At 37.4% G+C, this 20941-nt stretch overlaps 3 protein-coding genes and 1 long non-coding RNA gene across 6 annotated transcripts; 2 read left to right on the forward strand and 2 right to left on the reverse strand.

Moving 5' to 3' along the window:
• Positions 1–372: 372 nt before the first annotated feature.
• LOC132784029 (sphingolipid delta(4)-desaturase DES1) lies at positions 373–4763 on the reverse strand. The gene is made up of 2 exons (XM_060789433.1): positions 4162–4763; positions 373–1365 (listed from the first exon to the last, which is right to left on the reverse strand). The coding sequence occupies exons 1-2, from the start codon at positions 4557–4559 to the stop codon at positions 798–800; spliced, it is 966 nt and encodes a 321-aa protein (XP_060645416.1). The 5' UTR covers positions 4560–4763; the 3' UTR covers positions 373–797.
• A 99-nt stretch (positions 4764–4862) lies between these two features.
• Positions 4863–6083, forward strand: LOC132784111 (uncharacterized). Its single transcript, XR_009632231.1, has 2 exons — positions 4863–5140; positions 5209–6083. It is a non-coding gene; the product is annotated as an uncharacterized LOC132784111 (long non-coding RNA).
• A 245-nt stretch (positions 6084–6328) lies between these two features.
• Positions 6329–10750, reverse strand: LOC132783891 (eukaryotic initiation factor 4A). Of its 2 annotated transcripts, none has more exons than XM_060789233.1 (5): positions 10646–10750; positions 8894–9120; positions 7265–7878; positions 6578–6801; positions 6329–6504 (listed from the first exon to the last, which is right to left on the reverse strand). In XM_060789233.1, coding segments are annotated over exons 1-5 (1212 nt in total). In that variant the 5' UTR covers positions 10648–10750; the 3' UTR covers positions 6329–6359. The 2 variants fall into 2 exon arrangements, with proteins under 2 accessions (XP_060645216.1, XP_060645297.1); XM_060789314.1 differs by lacking the exon at positions 10646–10750 and adding an exon at positions 9344–9496.
• Positions 10751–11585: 835 nt separating this feature from the next.
• On the forward strand, positions 11586–19917 carry LOC132793871 (profilin). 2 transcript variants are annotated; one of them, XM_060804127.1, is made up of 4 exons: positions 11586–11674; positions 12882–13191; positions 16814–16985; positions 19679–19917. In XM_060804127.1, the coding sequence occupies exons 2-4, from the start codon at positions 13081–13083 to the stop codon at positions 19774–19776; spliced, it is 381 nt and encodes a 126-aa protein (XP_060660110.1). In that variant the 5' UTR covers positions 11586–11674; positions 12882–13080; the 3' UTR covers positions 19777–19917. The 2 variants fall into 2 exon arrangements, with proteins under 2 accessions (XP_060660110.1, XP_060660033.1); XM_060804050.1 differs by lacking the exon at positions 11586–11674 and adding an exon at positions 12556–12684.
• Positions 19918–20941: the final 1024 nt, after the last annotated feature.

The raw sequence follows: 20941 nt of genomic DNA on the forward strand, positions 1-20941 counted from the left end.
TGGCATACTCCGAGTATATATTGACAGGTCTTATCATGCACATCATTATCAGCAATGGCTACGGCAATTAGAGCTAGAGCTGCATGTTGCCACAGCGATTCACATGACACGAAACCCGAAAACAATCAAAGCAAAAGGCCCTAATTGAGTTGATTGAACAATTTGTTTAAAGAAAATTTGATTTTTTGGTTTTTTGTTTTGCATTTTATTACATACACATACGAGTATAGTATACAATTATTATTATTGTTTATTGTTATTAGAGCTAAACGCCGCGTGCAGTTGGTTTCATTTTCATCTGGTTTTCTTTTTGGTATCCGTTTATCATTTATCAGTTACAAGAGGCTATCAAAAATAGTGTAAAGTTCACAGTTTGCAGTATATATAGTGTATAGTTTAGTTTAGTACTGTTTACAGCTGCATTTAGGCGCACAAATTTATAAATATACATACATATTTAGAAAACACTAAATATAGGAGACAATTTACATACTACGTTTAACAGGCCATCAATTAAGTTTTTTGAGGTAACAATAATAGTTTATAATAGCGCTTAACAATTGCCTTGCCAACTAAGCTTTACATACATATTATATAAGCTTACACATGAAAAAATACGTTTTATAATCATCCAGTGCGTTCGCTGTCCAAAAATAAGCAGGACAGAACTTAGCAGGCATTTCTCATTTGCATTCGCTTATTTCCTGTTTGTTGTTACCGTGGTTGTGCTTCTAGGTCTAAACGCTGAGATTACATAATGCCAGGAAACCGTTAGTAAAATCGTTGATGCGGCCACTTTAGGAGGCCAATCCGCGCTGTCGGCGCTTGACACGCGCGTATGGACCCACAGAGGGATCCATCACAAAATCGTACAGCACACGTGTCCAGCTGGTGTGCTGTGGCATCGTCTCGTAGAACTCCTTGGCGATGCGCTTCACCTCCGGCAGCCGAGAGCCAGGCACAGCCGGAAAATCGTGATGCTCATTGTGATAGCCCACATTGAAGGTGATCCAATTGAGTGGGCCATAATACGAGTACGTCTCAAATCCCTTGGCAAACATATAGTGCTCGGATATAAAATGCCCCGCCACCGGATGCAGTCCCATGGCTAGAATCGAGCCGAATATCAGATAGGCCATCGCCTTCCAGCCAATGAAATAGACGACGGCAGCATTGAATGTCAACTGTATGATCGTATTGATGATCTCCAGGCGTGTCGGTGGCTTTGGGTTGATCACCAGCGGACGGAAAATGTAGAAGAAGGGCTGCAGACACACCCACATGAATTTGCCAAAGGTTGTGTCGAATAATCGGGCCTCCAGTAGCGTTGGGATATCTGTATCAATCACCTCGTCGCCTTGATAGCTGCAAAAATCAAATAGAAAATGGGATTAGATATAGACCAGACGATAATATAACTATTTATAGCTTCAGTTTATTATATAAACATATATATATTCGGTTAGGGTTCTTATTACTTTAGCTACCAAGGCCCAAAACTGAATTTATTTATACAGTGCTATACTTTTCACAAATAATGTATGGCAAAGACTTGTGAGTCTTACTTATTATTAATTTCTTTTATATGGTTATCTTAACAAAGATACAAATAAAAAAGTTTTAATGTTAGAACCTTTTGAAAAACATTACATATTTTATTTTCCCATAATTCCTGTCAATAAAAACTTTTTTGTTGATCCATCATAATACATAACATCAAAGCACACATTATACTTAAATTTCTACTTGTAAATTTGGTAATTGTTGAATTAAACTACATTTTCAATTGCAAGTTAAAAGCTCTGCTTGCCTTATCGCTAATATTGCCTCCATCAACAAGGTATTCGAGCAACTAATAGATTAGATAAATGCGATTCACTTATCATTAGCACCTGGGTCCCAAAGCTAGACACGCGTTAGCCATATGAACCCGCGTTCTAGCCATGTGACTCAATTGCTGGCAATCTATACCGGGCAATGGGCAACAAGGTTAACGGATTTACAACCCGACAATAAATGTGACGAGCAGACTTTCTGTGTCCTAATATTATAAGTTAAAAATTCTTACACTATTTAACATGAATTGAGCATGTATAAATAACATGTTTCAGGCTGACACTGTTATTTCCCATTCACAAGAAGTACAGATAATGCTGATGATAAGAAGCTATTGCTCCAAATATCATAGCTGTTAGTCAAGGACAGAGATAGTGCTAGAGCTTGAGATAGAAAAAGATTTTTTTCCCTATCTTTGGGCAAGTAAAAAAATACAATTTTCAATAGAAATCTAATAAACAATAAATTGTAAATAATATTTTGAAAATTGACGTTTAAAATGTAGCAAGAAATACAAATTCAATTTTTCAATACAAATTAAATATGTGCAGGAATAAAACATACGAAAATATCCCACAAAAATGTATACTATACAATTATGAATATTCAACATAAACGTGTTCAAAAATATTTATAATTAATAAAAACAATAACAATGTTGTACCCTTTCTATGCAAAAACAAGTAAGAAAGCTACAGTCGATTGTACTCGACTGTGAGATACCCGCTACCCATTTTAAATAAAAGCAATATATTTTGCGGTATTATTCTCAAAATATACCAAATATACTGCAAAAATGCTATAAAAATATACCAAATGGCATATTTAGTATATCGGTATAGTACCGCATTCAAAATATACCATAGACGCCACAATATACCAGATTGTCGGCCAAAGCAACTAAGAGCCCTAGTAAGTCGGCCTTTTTGTCCATACAAAAGTATTTCTTTAATAACTTCGACAATTTTTATTTGATCGCAACCAAATTTTCAGGAATCATAACTACTATAGTAAATATTGTAATATTGTATACATCAAAATTCGCAACTCTAGCTTTAAAATTACGCTTGTGATTCGATTTTTTTGATTTGCGGGGGCGGAAGTGGGTGTGCCAAAAATTTGAAACAAACTTGATCTGCGTGCAAACATAACAAATGCTGTCGAAAAAATTATAGCTCTATCTCTTATAATCTCTGAGATCCAGTCTTTCATACGGACAGACGGACAGACACACAGACGGACATGGCTAGATCGTCTCGGCTGTTGGCGCTGATCAAGAATATATATACTTTATAGGGTCGGAGATGCCTCCTTCTACCTGTTACATACATTTCCTGCCGGCACAAAGTTATAATACCCTTCTATCCTATGGGTAGCGGGTATAAAAAGTACCAATTTTGATGCAGGTGTACAAAATGTTGAAACTTCAAAGTTAAGTTAGACTGCGATGGAAAATGTCAGACTAGTTAACAGAGCTTTAATTGAAGTAATCCGCAGCTCTATAAGCTTTTGCACCTACACCTACGTGGCTAAGGTCACATTGTTTTGAGTGTCCACCATATTTTAAAGTGTACAACAAATGAATCAATTGCACTGTCATTAAAGTGGTATTCTAGGGGCACCGCTAAAGTGCCGGCAATTACCGCTATTTTCACACACACTCGATTGATAAGGCAAGCGTTGGTGAGTCAGCGCGATGGGGGAATCGTAAATAAAAACACTCTTGAAAATATATGTATAAGAACCGGCTACGTGACCAATTAGAAGAAATATTGAATTACGTATTTAGTGATATACCTAAATATTGAGCTTATAAAGTTTTTAAGTAATCTTATCACAATTATACAAAACCAATATCGATGCTACACTAAATGCACAAAAAGCCCCACAAATGTTTCCTATTTGTTGTTGACTCATTTGGCTGGATTAAAATATATTAATGGGGACCAAACACATGTACATAAATAATGTATGGGTTGGACTTTCCCAATGAACAATAATAATAAACTTCTAAACTAATCGAAGAGCAGCGAGACTTTTGTTAAGCTTTGTTAAGTGTTGCGAAGCGGCCCTAATAGGCAAATTTGAGAAACGAAGGGAGGCGAAAGAAATTTCATGGCTACGCCCCACATGCGACAAATACACGAGCAAAGATTTAATTTGTTGCTATAAACACATACACACACTTATATATATATATATATTATACTGCCGGCACACGTAGCGCCAAGCCTGTGAGTGTGTGTATATGTAAATATGTGTACCCACAATAACGTCATCAAATCAACAGTCAGGCAGCCAGCCGATAGTCCATTGTCAACTTACCGATGATGTTCGAGATGATATTTTTTAAACGATATGCTCATCGGCAGTCCTATGGGCAGATTGCAAATGAAGCCCAAGATCCGATTATGCATGGGGCGGCTGTGGCCGAAGGCAAGATTATGCGATATTTCGTGCACGGCCAACATAAGTGAATGATTCAGAATGCCGCCAAAGCAATAGGCCAACACTAACAGCCAGGGCCACGACAAGTCCTTGACAATGAACAACGCCAGTATTTGGGTCAACACCATTGCGCCGGCAATCCATTTAAAGTTCGGATCATGACCAAACAGTTTCTTGATTTGTGGATATTTCTCGAGAATAATTTTGCGACGTGAGGCATGCGGTTCTTCCGTATAAACCCATTCGAAGTCGGTGCGCGACACTTTTTGTCCCATTTTAATCGTTTGTATTGCTCTCTTGCTCTTGTTGTTGTGGTTACACTATTAATTAAAACTGATTGTTGAATATTATACTCGAATGTGACGGCTTAAACACAGTGCTTTGCCATTATCGACCGAATCGAAGAAACAATAGAAAAGTTTTCAGACAATTCGCGGCGGCAACGCGACAACAACGAAGTGAAAAACTTAAATGAAGCCGCACCAGCAGCAACAACACACTCACACGGCACCCACACCAATGCAGTGTTGGGCAATGACGCTACAATCAGGGCTGTTCTTTCTGTAGTAATCGATAATATATCAGCTGACGCATTCAACTTTGGGGTTGCCATATGTCGAAAATGATTCAGTCAGAACTGGAATTGATACTTATTTTTTCCAGTGTAATGTTACGAATTCTAATTGGAGGGTGCCAAACACGAATTTTAAATATTTTTATAACATTCACTGTAAAGGCGAAAAAAAATATTTTAACAGCATATATTTAAACAAACTATTTAAAATATTGTCATTTTCTAAATATACCGAATTACCATATAACGTATAACAATAAGACATTTACATAGTCTGCACTCGTAAGTAAAATAAATAAAACTGAAGTAAACACTTATTTAATAATAAATTGTATGCTGACTGCTCATAGACGATGACTCCCATCTTTCATGTAAAATGCGTTAGAGTAAAGGTTTTAAGTTTTAACATATACGGTCACGCTGATATTCACACCCTTTTGTCAAAAGCCCCGATTATCGAATTCTTGGAACCGCAGGTGCAACGAGATTATTTCCAGGCAACAGAGCTACCTGCTGGCAAAATGAATACACAAAGCAGCTGCGTTTTGTTCGCCATTTTATACAATAATTTATAATTGTTGTGTTCAGTAGTCTGTAATACATTATGCAAATTTCGTATTCAAATAATTTCATTTAAAGATAAGACTCAAAATGACGGATGCTGCGTGATTCAGACATCAAGCTGCTAAATCTGTGTGTATGCACCAATGTTTCTGCTGTGGTGGCGGCGGCAATGAAAATGTGCTGCAAATGGGTGCCGTTGGGGTGACAGTGATGACGACACCTGGCTGACAACGGATCAGCGATCAGCTGCTGCTTCTGATCTCTTGCAATTTTTAGTTTGTATGGTGTCTCTGTGTTGTTATTATATTTAAACATAAAATTGTGTACATATAGTTTTTTTTTCTTTTTTGTATTGTTTTTAATATTTTTATCAATAGTTCTAGAAAAGGCTAAAACAATATGGATGTTGTGGTTGTTGTTGTTTTCGCACACACAAATATCGAAAGATGGTCTTCGTGTTTGTGTTTCCCCGTTTTAGCGTTTAATGTTTAGATTTGTTGTTTGTTGCTTGTTGACGACGCAGTTTTTATTCTTCTTGATGTTTACCGCTGTTCTTCAATTGGTTGGATATTGATTGGGTTTCTTTAGGAAGAGGACAAAGCGCCAACCAGACAGCCCGGCTGATGTTGCTGCTAAGGCTGATGATGGTATTTGACTGGTTGGTTGCTTTTAAAAATGTTGTTGATTTCTTCTGCCTTACTGCTGCTGCTGTTGTTGTTGCTGTTATTGTTGCTCCTGCTGCTGTTTGTATTGGGTTGTTTGAATAAATATATATTTAACGTGATTTAGTTCTTAGTTGTTCTTATGTTGTGTGTTTAAATAGATTTTGCGCTATTTGTTCGCAAAACTCTTTGCTGTTGTAGGTAGCGCTCACTCACTTTTTTCTTGTTTTATTTTCTTGTATTAAATTTCTTTTTTTTTTTTGCTCAACAAATATTTAAATCAAATCGGCAATATTAGCAGGCATTTCCTCAATAGTAGTGTGGTAGAATTGTTCAATATCCTTCAGGATTCGTCGATCATCATCTGTGATGAAGTTGATCGCAACACCCTTGCGACCGAAACGACCACCGCGACCGATTCTATAAAAAAAATAAGAAAAGTTGAAATTCGTTTCGCTCAATTATAATGAATAGTTCTCGCTTTGTGGCTTACCTATGAATATAGTTCTCGCGATTCGAAGGCAGATCGTAGTTGATAACCAACGACACCTGCTGCACATCGATACCACGCGCCAGTAAATCAGTTGTGATTAGCACACGGGAAGAGCCCGAACGGAATTGCTTCATGATCACCTCACGATCACGCTGCTCCATGTCGCCGTGCATGGCCGACACAGTGAAGTTGTGGTTGGACATCTCCTGGGTCAGTTGATCGACCTAAAAAGTGAAAAGCATTTCGATTATTATTTTTGTATTACTCATTAAGCCGTCATGTATTGGGTTTCACTCAGCAGATTAAAGCAAAGCTAAAAAAAAAAAAGCTAAAGCTATTTCTAATAATTGTTTCAATTTCCATTTATGTTCAAGAACCTTAAAGTTTCACTATATTACATTTGATGGATACTCGGTCGCATTACATACAAATCACAAAGAATAACTTTACAATAATGAAAATAATTTAGAATTCATAACTGTAGTTTTCTAATTACTAATGTTTCTAACAAGTATTTCCCCTGAATTATATTATTTAACTGGTTCTACAAAGCACAGCACGCTTCAAGACTTTGCACCTAGTTTAGACCGCAAGTTTTACTAGCTCATAAAGTCGACCCACTTACAACTGTATTCAGAATACATGAAATATGACCGCTCGTAAAGCAGAACAAAGTTGAAAGCTTACCTTGCGACGAGTGTTGCAGAAGATAACCGACTGGGTAATAGACAGCGTATCGTACAGATCGCACAGTGTGCCCAACTTCCAGGTTTCCTGCTTGACGTTCACATAGAACTGCTTGATACCTTCCAGTGTCAACTCCTCCTTCTTAACCAGGATGCTGACGGGCTCACGCATAAAGCAACGGCTCACCTCAAGCACATCTGGGGGCATGGTGGCAGACAGCAAAATGACCTGCACATCTGGGGGCAACATCTTGAACACATCCTGGATTTGATCCTTGAAGCCGCGCGACAACATCTCATCGGCCTCATCGAGGACGAACAGCTTAATGTGCTGCGTGCGCAATACCTTGCGGTTGATCATGTCATAGACACGACCGGGAGTGCCAACCACAACGTGGCAACCGGACTCCAGAATGCGGGCATCTTCGCGCACATTGGTGCCACCAATGCAGGCATGCGAGTGCACCTTCATGTACTCTCCAAGTGCCATCACCACACGCTGGATTTGAGTGGCCAACTCGCGAGTGGGGGCCAGGATCAAGGCCTGGCATTCACGAATGGACGTATCGATTTGCTGAAGGATAGCAATCGAGAAGGTGGCAGTCTTGCCAGTACCTATAAAAATAAGAAATCAATAACACCATGTAAAAAAACTGTTGTTTTCGAAAGCTAAGCAAAAATAAAGTGACGAAGGAGGGGGAGAAGAGATAATGTAAATAAAGTAATGACTCACAACTATGAAATGATGCATTTGAACGAAATGAAGCATTTGAAAGAAATTGAGTCTTGGCTTCTTTTTGCGCAATTTAACGCATTTTTTTCTTTCATATAAATTGAATTTAATGAATATGATGAGTTAATGCTATGAATGTTTTTGGTTATCTAATAAATTGAAATAAACAATCTTAAAGTTTAATAATGATGAAACAAATAACTGCTACAAACACAAGAAATCAATAAACATTTGAAAAACTGTCTGGAACTGCGGAAAAATATATAATCTGAATGTTATTCTATATAAATCATTGAGTCAATTGTTTGAAATGCATTATGAAGAAAGAAGACACTTGGTTTCAACTTACGAATTAAGCGCTATATTCGTAAATTGAAATTTTACTAACAACACAATAACAGAAAACACATTTGATTAATCGATGCACAATTGATTTAATAAAAGCAATATCAATATTACCCAATCACATTGAACTATATTAATTTTAATGATATGCGATATTATATCATAATAATAAGCAAAATAGCTGCTGTTTACAATTCTTGCATTTCTTTCTTTTGCTCTCTTGTTCTACTTTAGCATTGCGAAGAGAGTAAAAACGCGCTAAATGCCGATCACTAGAAAAAGTGGCGCGCAAGCGTGTTGCCGCTCAATTCAGTTTGAGCACTCTCTTTTGGGAGAGAGCTAAACGCAAGCGAGAGAGCAACGCAAGAATGAGAAGAAAAAACAGAAGCAGGCAGCTGAGTCACTGAGTTATCGTCATCCACTTACACATACAAATGCAAGCGCTGCGACCCCCCAACAAATATGTGCGTATGTAGTATTATACACTTTCTCAATTGAAGCGAAATTTCTTTTGTTGATTTTGCATACTCGCAGCAGAAAGAAATTACTCACCGGACTGAGCCTGGGCAATGACATCGCGACCCTTGACGCAAGGAATGATGGCGCGCTGTTGGATAGCCGATGGCTTCTCGAAACCGTAGCCATAGATGCCGCGCAGCAGCTCCTCGCGCAAATTCATGTCATCGAAGTTATCGTAAACCTCATGCCAGGTCGACTCGATGACGCCCTCGGGGTCCATGCCAGCGGGACCATCTTGAGCTATTTCAGTTCGATCATCCCTGTAAAGAAAAATAAAATACAATAAAACACGTAAATCACAGTAAAATTGCTTAAATTTTCTTTGCTATGCTTTTTTCACTTTTTTTTTTTTTTGGTTATGGCGAATCCGCGCTTGGCAACCAAGACAGCACAAAACGACGACAAAAACGGAGTGAGAAGAGAAAAGCGGCGTAATTGAGAGCACAAAACTGCAGCTGCGGCGGTGAACACACAGACACTTACATTATCAACAATAAAAAATTGACTAGTTAAATTTGTATACTGAATTTCGACGGCTTAAGCACCGTTCAGTTAAACAATTTCTATGTTTAGAGTTGTATTTCAAAAAAATTTTAATGAAAATTTCTTTTTTTTTTTTTCTTTTTTCAGAGTGCACACAAACGTGTTTTGTTGTGCGTGCTGCTCTGCGGTATTTTCACGTATGCCGAGCAGTTTTGCGATTGCCAACCCAAGTGTGAGGTTTCAACGACGAACCACTAGGCGGCCTTTTGAGCGTCTCGTCATTGACGTAAAATACAACGAGTGCGAAAGAGTCAACTAGTTTGTCTGTCAATGTCAGTGGTTGCTACCATGCGAGTCAGACATGTGTGTGAGCAGTAGCAAGCTACTATCATTTTCAACTGCAGTGTTGCATGTGCCGTAGTAGTTGGAAAATAGTAGTAGATGGCAGGCAAAAAAGAACAAAATTTAGTGGAAAAAATAAGCCGACCGTCAGGCAAATTTAAGGCGTGTTGTGTTTCAACCACTTGCACTTTGAGCAAGAGCGAATGAGTGTTAAAAGAAAATGAGAGAGGGCGCGTAATAGCACAACCACCAAATGAGTTGACAAATTCGTAGAATTCCCCGAACTCGGGAAATTTCTATAGCCATACGATGTACACATGTATGTACATACATATATATATATGTAGAATAGTGGCGTTGGCATTGAAGTGCTATACGTAGTCGTTGTCCATTTCAACGTCCAGTCAGCGACCATGAGTCAAAGGCGTGAGATTGTGTGCGTAGATGTGTGTGTGTGCCTCTGAGAGAGAGAAATTTTTATTTTTGCAATGATTTCATTATTGCTCGCTGTTATGACAAATATTCAATGGAAGGCAACAAACTCTGTTAACCTCGCTTTAAACTCATCGGATGTCTTATTTTCTTTGTTATTTATTACAGCTGGCAAGTCTCAGCACAAAGTATTAAATATTTGACCCAACACATACAATTCACATGCACACACACACACACACCCATACACTCAACAGCATTACGTTCTCTCTCGTCGTTCATTTTCTCTCACTCTCAATCTGTCTCTCTCGTTGACAGGGGCTGTCATTCGTGCCGCAACGTCCGCCGTCGTGTAAAATTGTTCTTTTTTGTTCGTTTTGTGTTTCACATTTTTGGTTATATTTTCAATTGCAAATTTGAATGTTATTGATCACTAAACCTGGCCTAATTTTGCCGGCAAAACTTAGCAAACGAGTTAATAAATCTGTCAATCACTTATTATGAATTAAATCGTTGAATAATACTAACATTTTCTGATTATTATTTGGCACTTTTTATACACGTGCTGCTGATTGTTAAAACCAAGCAAAAGAGGCTCCATCTTGCAAAACTTTTAGAGAGGGACCGCAAGTGGAATATTAAAATATACTAATTTGCTCAGAAGCTATAAGAAATATACCACTTCCGCAATAACTTGTTTGGTCACACGGGAATAGTGATGGGGCTAATTTTAGATTATATTCTTTATTGAGTCATTTTGAACAAATTTCAGTTTTGAATTCACTTTTAACCATATAAACGAAAACGAAATTTTGATTTTTTTGTAACCGTAAATTGGGTTTCAGAATATACCGGAAATTCGTTTTAAAAAGCATATATGGTCACACTTGGATGTATATATGAATTGAAAGCCATTTATTGAAGTTTTTAAATTATTTGGATTTTTACAAAAATAGTTATTCATTTCAATACTCGCTTTAGTACATATAGGATAACTTTCGTAAAGCAGTTACATTGCATGGGAAATAATTTCACAAAAATAATTGATTCAATAATAGAGTCTATTCATAAAGATAACATTTTCGTAGTTGGAATATTTATCGAATATCGCGCATAATAAAAAAAACTAATCAGAATTTTAACTGATCGATTACAGTTTATTATCGATAACTTTTGTCAATGTGGGTAGCTTTCTGACTGATAAAGAAAAATCTATTTCAAAGTATTTTATAACGATACTTAAAATCGTATATTTATTTTTCGATTTATTGCAGAAATGAAATGAATTCGTAGGCAACTTTACAACATACATAATTAATTTTTGAAACATTGATCTATTTTAAAAATACATTTGTATACAAATGCATTGGAAGGGGTTTTGATTTATAGAAAATTACCGAATATATAATAAATACAGTGTAACCAGCCTTGTTAGTATGGATTTGTGTGTTTTGGTATATTTTTGGTTGTAAATTAATATTTTTCTATGTTTAACTTGCGGTCATGCTGCCAGTCAGTACAATTTCATCGCCGCATCGCACAGCGTGTGAAAAAAGTGTGAGTTGGTTTTTGATTTTAAAAAGATCGTATTAACTGCTATTTATTGAGAATATGTGTCAATTTAAATGAACTTTGAGTGCACAAAATTTTATTGATATGTATTTTAACATAGTCAAAAATAGGGTATAAGTAGTTATCAAAATTCAAGTAACAAAAGAAAGACCGACTCGACTCACAAGTACACTCACACACATGCGTGTATTCGCCGACGGCGTTGGCTGTGCGCATATGTGTATGTGCATTGTTGTATGTATAAGTGTGTGCAAAAAAAAAGTGGAAAAAGTTCAGCAGCCGGTCGGTGTCTCGCCGTCTCATTGGAAGAAAAAATGACTTGTCAAAATTTGGTGTTGGCCTTGCGCTTTGTGTGCATTTAATTCCTTTTTCGGGCACTATTAACAGTAGCTAATAATCAGAATATATCATTTACTACATATACATTATTCTGTACACATTAAAATTAAAGTCTATTTTTAATTTATGATTGACCATAGACGTCGCTCGGTTACTCGACCGGCCAGCAAAGTGCTCAAGCAGCGGCAGAAAGGCCGATTCATAACACACATACACACACAGAGGGAATCAGTCAGGAGACGGTTGAGTCATCGCCTGCTCTCACTCACTCATTTGCATTACGCGGCCGGCAATTTATAACGGCCATACACGCCTTTTCACTCGCACACGCTCCAGCCTGAACAGTTTTTAGCACTGCACTCGTCGTTTGAGTGGATCTGGTGTCTGGTGAGAGTGGTGAGTGAGTGAGATTGTGTCGCAGTCAGCGTCGGCGGCAGCTGTGACTCACGCTCTCTGACTGAGTGGCTTTTGTTATTTTTTTTCTCAGTTTTCCATGCTTTGGAGCCATAGCCACAAAACATTTTGCATTTAATCGTTTTTGTCATTCTGTGCAAGTCGGACGTGTTGGAGCTGTTGCTGCTACCGAACGGTGTTTTACCTCTGCTCACAGTGTGTGTGTGTGTGTGCGCTATCTCTTGCTGGCTGTGTTAGTGTGTGTGAGTTTTTTAAAGTTACAGCGATTGAAAGAAGTATGCGCTGATTTTAGAGTTCTTATTGCAAAAATTAAGAATAAAAAATAAATATTTATTGAAATTGAAAAAGGCTCAAAGTTACTTGCAATACAAAAGGCGTAAAGTCGAATTAATGGTTTAATTTCTCTACATCTCTTCTTTTTTCTACCCTCTCGTTGCAGTTTAAATAAGTTTCCTTAAACAAATTACATAGAAAATCGCTGATTTTCTCTTTCTCGCTTTACTAAATTTCTTGGTGGCGTGAATAAAAGTGTTACAACCAAAAAAGAAGAAACAAAGCGCGTGTGTTAAAACAGCAAATATATTGCAAATAGTTTCAATTCGACACCCAAACTACTAAAACAACTACAAACTTCAATCATGAGCTGGCAAGATTATGTCGATAATCAGCTTTTGGCTTCGCAGTGCGTTAACAAGGCGTGCATTGCCGGACACGATGGTAACATTTGGGCGCAGTCCAACGGCTTTGAGGTGAGTACAATTTCCATCCGATCCCAAATAAACTAATCTTCATGGCCTGCAAAACTTTTTGCAAGTTCAAGGGTGTGACCAACAACAACAACAACGAGAACAGAACAGAGTGGCATACACACCCACACACGCAAACAGCCTCAAAGAGAGAAAGAGAGCGTGTATATGTATGTGAGTGAGTAGAGAGCAACAGAAGAGAGCTATAGGCACCCCAGCAGGACTTTTCGTCAAGTGCTCTCAAAGAACCAGTGTTACAACTTTTGTCACTCTCCAGTCTGTGTATGCTTTTCAAATTTCCACTCGAACACCACTTTAATTCTCTTCGTAATCAGCTTTGTTTGTTAGCTTGAAATGGAAATGATTACTCCAATCTTTAATAATTGATTTGAATTTGGCAAGGAACGAAGATAACATACGATGTTGTTGATTGCGGTTAGGAATTTTTCCTTGTTCGTCCGCCATTATTACTTCAAATTTTTCGTCATTTGTGATAAAGCAACTCCCACCCTAAACGGGTGAGCACCCCTGCAAACACACACTCTCTTGCTCGCTCTTTCTTTGTGTCACTCTAATAAAAAATACAGCCGCCTGCGCAGCGCTACGCGCACTCTCAATTACAGCCTCTCCCTTGCTGGCCTGTTACACACACAGTCTCACATGCACTCAAACTAAAATTTACACTCGAAAGTGATTACAAAAACATTCGTACTATAACTAATAGGAGGTGACTGATAAGAACTTGCTACAAGTAATGTTTGTCAGATTGTTTTCATTTATTTATAGCTCAATTAGCCATTGGCAGGCAAATTAGTTGGCGTAGATAAAGCAGCTGCTGCTTATTATCAAAAACAAAAAAAATTATATATATTATTTGATTAGCTTTGTGAGTCATCTTGCGGAAGAAGCTCTGCTCTCAGGTGGATTAGTCACTCATCTGCTGCCGAGCTAAGCTAAGCATGATTCGTCATAGAAGGGAGTGCATTGAGTTTGAAAGGTGTTTGATTGCAACGAGAGTCGTCTGTGTGTGTATGCGTGAGTAAGTTGACCGGCAAAACATATATTTGTGCACTTCTCAACACTGCTGTGATAGCGCTTATCCCCTTGCTGTTACTTTTTCGTTCTTTTATACACCACTAAAGTGAGTTCGTTAACTCAAGTTGAAGAGAGAGAGACAGAGAGCAAGAGGGACTCGCCTGCTCGCCCACTCGCCCACTTACCGGCCTTGTTTGCTTTTATCAACACTCACATATACATACGGCACATGCACTTGGGCACTTCACTCAATAGTTTGATACTTTGTATGTGTTAGTTTATTATCTCTGTTTCCTCTGCCGGCAAAAAATGTATTTTTTTTTTATCACAAAAAGAAATACGAATTGGAAATGAAACGAAAAGAAATGTATCTCAAAAAAACGCAACAACGACATTGCCGCGTCATCAGCGTCTACAATTTTTATATGCGCGCCACGTTTTCGCATTGACTTCATGTGGATGACTGATATACGAATGTGTGTGTTTGTGTGTACATTCGGGTGTGTGTGTGTGTGGAACTTCCTGCTGACTCCACGAAGCAGCAGCCTCTAACCATGTGGTTGATCCTTTGTTTGCGCCACTGTTGCGCGCCCCAAGCACATTCATTTTGATTTTTTTTTAACTTTTTAAAATTACATTTTTAATGGGTGGGGCACAGGGACAAAAATCTCTCTTGGGTCTTTAGGGATTTGATAGGAACAAAATTCGAAGAATAATGAGTTATTAAATAAAGGCATTTGATAGATTCACTTCAATTTTTGAACAAATATTAGAATAAAAATACAGTCTTTTATTGTTTTGAAATATAATATACAAATCAACAAATTATTATAATTGTTTGATTTCTTCTAGATTTTTATCAAGAATACGAGAACAATAGTTTTTCGGTATTTTAAATAATATAAATTTATTTGATTAAATTTAATTCAAGGTTTTAACCGAAATAGAGTTAACGACAATTGAAGTTATTGCTGAATATTTCTTGCCCAAACATGGTAAAAGTGATTTTTGTCATTTTCGTTTTCATTGTGTCGGATTTGTTTTGGTATTTGCCAATTCTCCATACACTACGTACATCACTTTCGTTTTGTGGCCTCAGTTTGTTACCTTGGAATCTAAATCTCTCTGCAGCTCGAATTTTGCCTGAGTTACCTATATATTTATTTTTACCTGAATTTTGATTCGTAACATTTTCATGATTCATCGAAAATATGTATTTGTTGGGTAAATTGTGTTTTTGGCATTGCTTCCTTTTTTTGGCTTGGATCAGCTGCTGTTGCATGAAATGCCATGGACGGCATTGCCAGACTGTTTTCGGTTTGTCTGTGTGTGTGCGTGAGAGTTAGCAAATTTTGAGCAACAAAAAAGTTCTTGACGCGCTTATCAATAACGTCTTTTTGCGTATTACACTTTGGTTTTGAATTTCGCAAAATACATACACACACATGGAAATGTGTCGACTGGGCCATTAAAAACCGGCTTTATATAGCAAAAATGTGTAGTTTTTTTTTTTTTAGTAATGAGTGTAAAACGCTGTCGTTGGATTTTTTTTTATATTTTAATTGCAATTAAACAAATTATTTTCGGCTAGACGTAGCCCTATTTTTAGTGCAAACGCAGCAGACTTGTGAAGCTATGCAAATTTATGCTTTGCTTTTATTGTTGTTGTGTTAATTTATTGAGTGCTTTCGATTAGTTTATTTAACATTTTTGGCATTGCTAAAACCGGCTTTTTACATTGCGCTCTCTTTTGAGTATAACACTCACTCAAGCACACACACAGAGGCATTCACATGAGAAGTTTTGTGCTCAAATTGGAAACGAAACTTCTCGAAGCTTTCATTGTTTGTTTGCTGGGACTCTCTTTTTCTCTCCATTTTGAAACAGCTAGTATCATTAGCATATTTGGCGCATGTGCTTCGGCTGCAAACAAACAAATGACTAACTATTAATCATAGGTATTAAACATGTTTTAATTACTAGCCATGTGAACTCTGAATGCGTTGCTTGGCAACAAAGTAAGGAGCCTGCTGGGTAAATGTTAATGACATCTTGCGTGGGAAATGTGGCAACTCCGCTGCTCCTTTTGCAAGTATCGATAAACTTGTATTTGGCAATCACAAAAAACAAACCAAACCGATCAATGGAAATCGGCCGCTCCTTCTCAACTCTTTTCTGCTTCTTTTGTGTTGTTTTTAGTTTGTTAATGAGCTGCCAGATGTCGCTGTTGTCATCTGGGGTTTTATGGGTGGTGAATGTTTGTGTTGCTTTTGTTGTTTGTAGTGGTTTAGTGGTGGTTCCATACTTTGCTGCTTGCCTTTGTTTGATCACTCGTCTCGAGATACAGCTGCATTTGTATGTGTGTGTGTGTGTGCGTTTGAGTGGGAATTAATTTTGTAAGCCTGCGTTGACTTACAACAATATTGTTGCTGCTTGCTTTATAAGGACACAACGCATACAAATTATTGAATACGCAGGATGCATAAATTTATGAAATTTATCGCTTCCGTGCGTGACTCATGTATTATTTATGTATTTTATTTTTGAAAGCTTATATTAATTTGTATGCTATGTTTTATTCTTCTTTTAGGTTACAAAGGAAGAGCTCGCCAAATTGATTAGCGGCTTCGATCAGCAGGACCTGCTCACCAGCAACGGTGTAACACTAGCCGGCCAAAGGTACATTTACCTCTCAGGCACAGATCGCGTTGTGCGCGCAAAACTCGGCAGAAGCGGTGTGCACTGCATGAAGACGACACAAGGTGAGTTTTGCACTCAATTTAAATAGTGAGAGCAAGAGAGTAGTTACGAGTTAGTAACTGTCCTGATTTTGTAATTGAGTCAAATATAAGGTGTGTGTGTGTGTGTGCCTACAGATGAGATTGTGTAGCGCGTGACACGAAATAGCAATATGCAAAAAAAATTAATAAAAAAAAATACTAAATGCGAGCTCAATGGCCGCAAAACAAAGGAATAACTTGGTTCGTGTCACGAAATGCCAAAAACAATAAGCACAAAGCTGCCGTTATCGCTTTGTGTCTCGCTCATACATATATTTGCTGCCTTTGTCTTGCTGAAATTATCAATGTATAGAAAGGTGCAAAGAATTTAATCCTAGAGATAAGTATACCGATTTTGCCAGTAGCCCGGCAGCTATAACATTTTGCGATAAGCATTAACAAATGAGCTAAATGTATTTTAGTATTTTTTTATGTTTGATACGCAAATTACAAATGTGTGTGTGTGCTTGTGTGTATGTGTTTGTTGTTTGGCTCATTAAGTAACAAGAGCAACAGAGCTAAACATATTATGCCTAATTTGTTGCATTTAACGCGCTTTTACAGTTTGCCACGTAACAGCGGCAGCAACTGCAGCTAAAACAAACATTAACGAAACGAGCTGTAAATGATAGGCAATTATTATGTGCCGCTGTTTGTTGCTGCTCCATTTTTCCGGTCAACTGGCAGCCTTTTTTGCCCCTCCCGTCTCCATCTATATTACCCACATACACACACATCCATTTACATGTGCTTATGTATTTGGCGAAATAAAAGTTTGCTGGCTGTAACGCAGCGTTTCAATTTTCACTCATTGCTTATTTTGTTTTTGCACCTTGTGCCTAAAATATTGCTGTTGTTGTTGCAGTGGAAAAATCTTGGAAGCAGCTGCCATGTCTACTCACAATCACACACTCGTACATTTATTTTAGCTATATGTATGTGTGTTAGTTTGTATTTGTGCCATGAAACTAAATTTGTTTTTGCCGCTTGTTTGCCGACACGTCGTCGTCGTCGTCGTCTTCCATATTTGTCTAGTTTTTCATTGTTGTTGTTGCGGCAACTGTTGCTCGATTCGTCGCTGCCCTCGCTGTTTGCTGCAGCAGCCGCAGAGCTCAAGGTTATTGCCATAATCCATTTCAAGTGCAAATGTGTTGCACAGAATAAGCCGCAAAAGCGGCAATGGCAACAGCGGCAACAGCGCAGCATAAATGGAAATAGGCAAGAAAATGGCATAAAATGGCAAACTGGTCTTTGGACGCAACTCGCTCTCTAACACTAACACACTTGTATATGTGTGCGTGTGTGCGTGGACATTGACGTTGGCGCCTGAGATTAGCCGTTTTGGCCTCTCTTGCTCTGGCTTTGTCTTTATTTGGCATTAAAATTGAAGCTTTCGAGGCTGGCACTGTGAACAGCTGATCGCTCAATCGATTAAATTACCACAGCAATTTATTTACCACAAATTACACGCTGCTCAAATAGCCAGTGTTGGTTAACACAATGACCATGGCAACTAAATACATATATTCCGCAGTGTGTATGTTTGTGTATTTCGCAATGGCAATTAAATTGCTGGTGTAACATCGTTTAAACAAACAATATCAAGTTATACTATTTCTGCTTGTTTTGTACGCTTGAAATGCGCTAAGGCATGCGACGGGCACCCTGATCTCATCAAAATGTCTGTATAATTAAATATAATATATACTGCTTATGTTTGAAATCTAATATCGCCTATCGTGCAGTCCAAACTATTATCGCAGTCAGTTATCGATTTTATATTCGCAGTTCTACATAACATCTCCCGCCATCTCTTTCACGCACACTCAGTTCTCAATGTGGGTGGCAGGTGTTTGGCCCGCAATGAGTATTTACATCTATTGCTATCTCGCTCACACTCGCGCGTAGACATCACACTTGACTCTTTTGGTTTATTGACCCCTGAGTTAATAATTTGTTTGACTTTGGGGCATGCATTGATTTGATTTGCTCAGCTGCTGCTGCTGCTGATGCGGCTGTTGGTGCTTCAATCAATTGGGTTACCAACAATTTGTTTTGAGCATTTGATTAATGTATTATTGAGTTAAGAACATTTTGACCACTTGACTTCGATTCGTTAGCGCAAAGCGCGCTTTGCTTACATTTATCATACAGTATTCATCAGTATTTTCAGCATTTCTCCATGTTTTATGCTCTTGCTCGATGATATTGCGGCATAGTAAAAGACTTGTCATTCAATTTTGTGGCCGGTCAGTCCGGTTTTCACCTGGCTGAGAGCTCTTCCTATCTCTTTCACTCACTTTATTGAGCGTTTTATTCATAATTTGCTTGCTGCCCGATGCTGATGAGATGTTGTATAAAATACAGTTAGTTCTTGTTTCTCTATTACTGCTGCTGTCTTTTGCTTTCTCTACACATTCTCGTCTATGCTGTATTGTCAACCGGATAAGCGGCTCGACACGATTGTGTCTCTCTCTCCTTGTCTATTTTTGTGTCTCTCATTTTCTCTTTGCTTGTAATTATGTATACGTAAGAAATATCTTAACAGATGATTACATCTGAAGTTCAGTACAGAATATTCTGCCTTTCTAAAAGAAAATAATAATTATTATTATCGCTTGTTTACGATAACAAATGTACTCACATTACATTCATTTATTTATTTATTTTTACAGCCGTCATCGTGTCCATCTACGAGGATCCTGTTCAGCCCCAGCAGGCCGCTTCCGTAGTGGAGAAACTTGGAGATTATCTGATTACTTGCGGGTACTAGAAAATAAACAAAAATCAACACAACACCATCAACAACAACACACCAACAACAACACAGCAACAAATTCGATAAGAATCCGTAAATGAACTACATAACTAAAAACAAAAAAAAAGTAATATTAATATTTAAATTTATGAAAAATGCCAAGAAACATTTTGAGGTAATTGTGGTCGACAAAAATAGGAATAAAATATGATGTCTAAAAAGTAAAAAGAAAGTACCCAAAAACCTACAACAAAATTATAAAATTCTGCATTATTATATTTAAACATCTTTGGTTCATACGATAAAAATAATAAAAAAAAAACAAAAAAAACTTAAACACAAAATTAAAGAAATTATATTGGAAAGTATTTTGTAAACAACAACAACTACAAATGAATAAGAACAACTACGCAAAGCAACGCAGGCAAATTTTTGAACACTTTTTTTGTACAGCAATATAGATACAAAGATATATACACTGATCTATATACACACACAGTTTTGTGAGAGTGAGTGAGACAGAAGAAGAAAATGAGATGAGATTTGGAGAGGAGAGGGAAGTGATGAGTCAGTCATTCAAGCAGCGAAAATACACAGGAAAATACCAACCAATATAAAAGAATATATATATATTTATATATGTAAACTATTTGGAGAACCATGAAGCTCTATTTTTATGTGGCAGGGAAGTACACATACTACATACACATGCAACAAACAAAACAAAAAAAAATCAGCCACTGTGGTAGCATTTTTTATACAAAATGAACTTTGATGTGTAATATTAAAAAAAGAAAAATGAAAAGAAAAGCAAAATATCGTCAGCCTTTTTAGCCATATATGAAGAAAATATGCTCATCATTGGGTTAGATAAACAGATTTCAAGCAGCGACAGCTACAACACCAATACCATTACAAGACGACACGCACACATGCATACATACACATACATGTATTCCGTTTTCCAACCGTCTCATCTAGCCATACATATATAGATACGTACATATTAACATACATACATACATACATATTACTTGCGACTCTTGCACCACATTTGTGCTCTCTGTATGCGCTTTTCATGTTTGTAATTTTGCTCTATATTCATACAAAAACAAAAAAAAACTAACAACGCTAAAAAAAAAGCTAAAAACATTTGCATACAACATATTTATCGATATGC

The sequence above is a fragment of the Drosophila nasuta genome, chromosome 2L (genome assembly GCF_023558535.2).
Source record: "Drosophila nasuta strain 15112-1781.00 chromosome 2L, ASM2355853v1, whole genome shotgun sequence".
Classification (NCBI taxonomy): domain Eukaryota; kingdom Metazoa; phylum Arthropoda; class Insecta; order Diptera; family Drosophilidae; genus Drosophila; species Drosophila nasuta.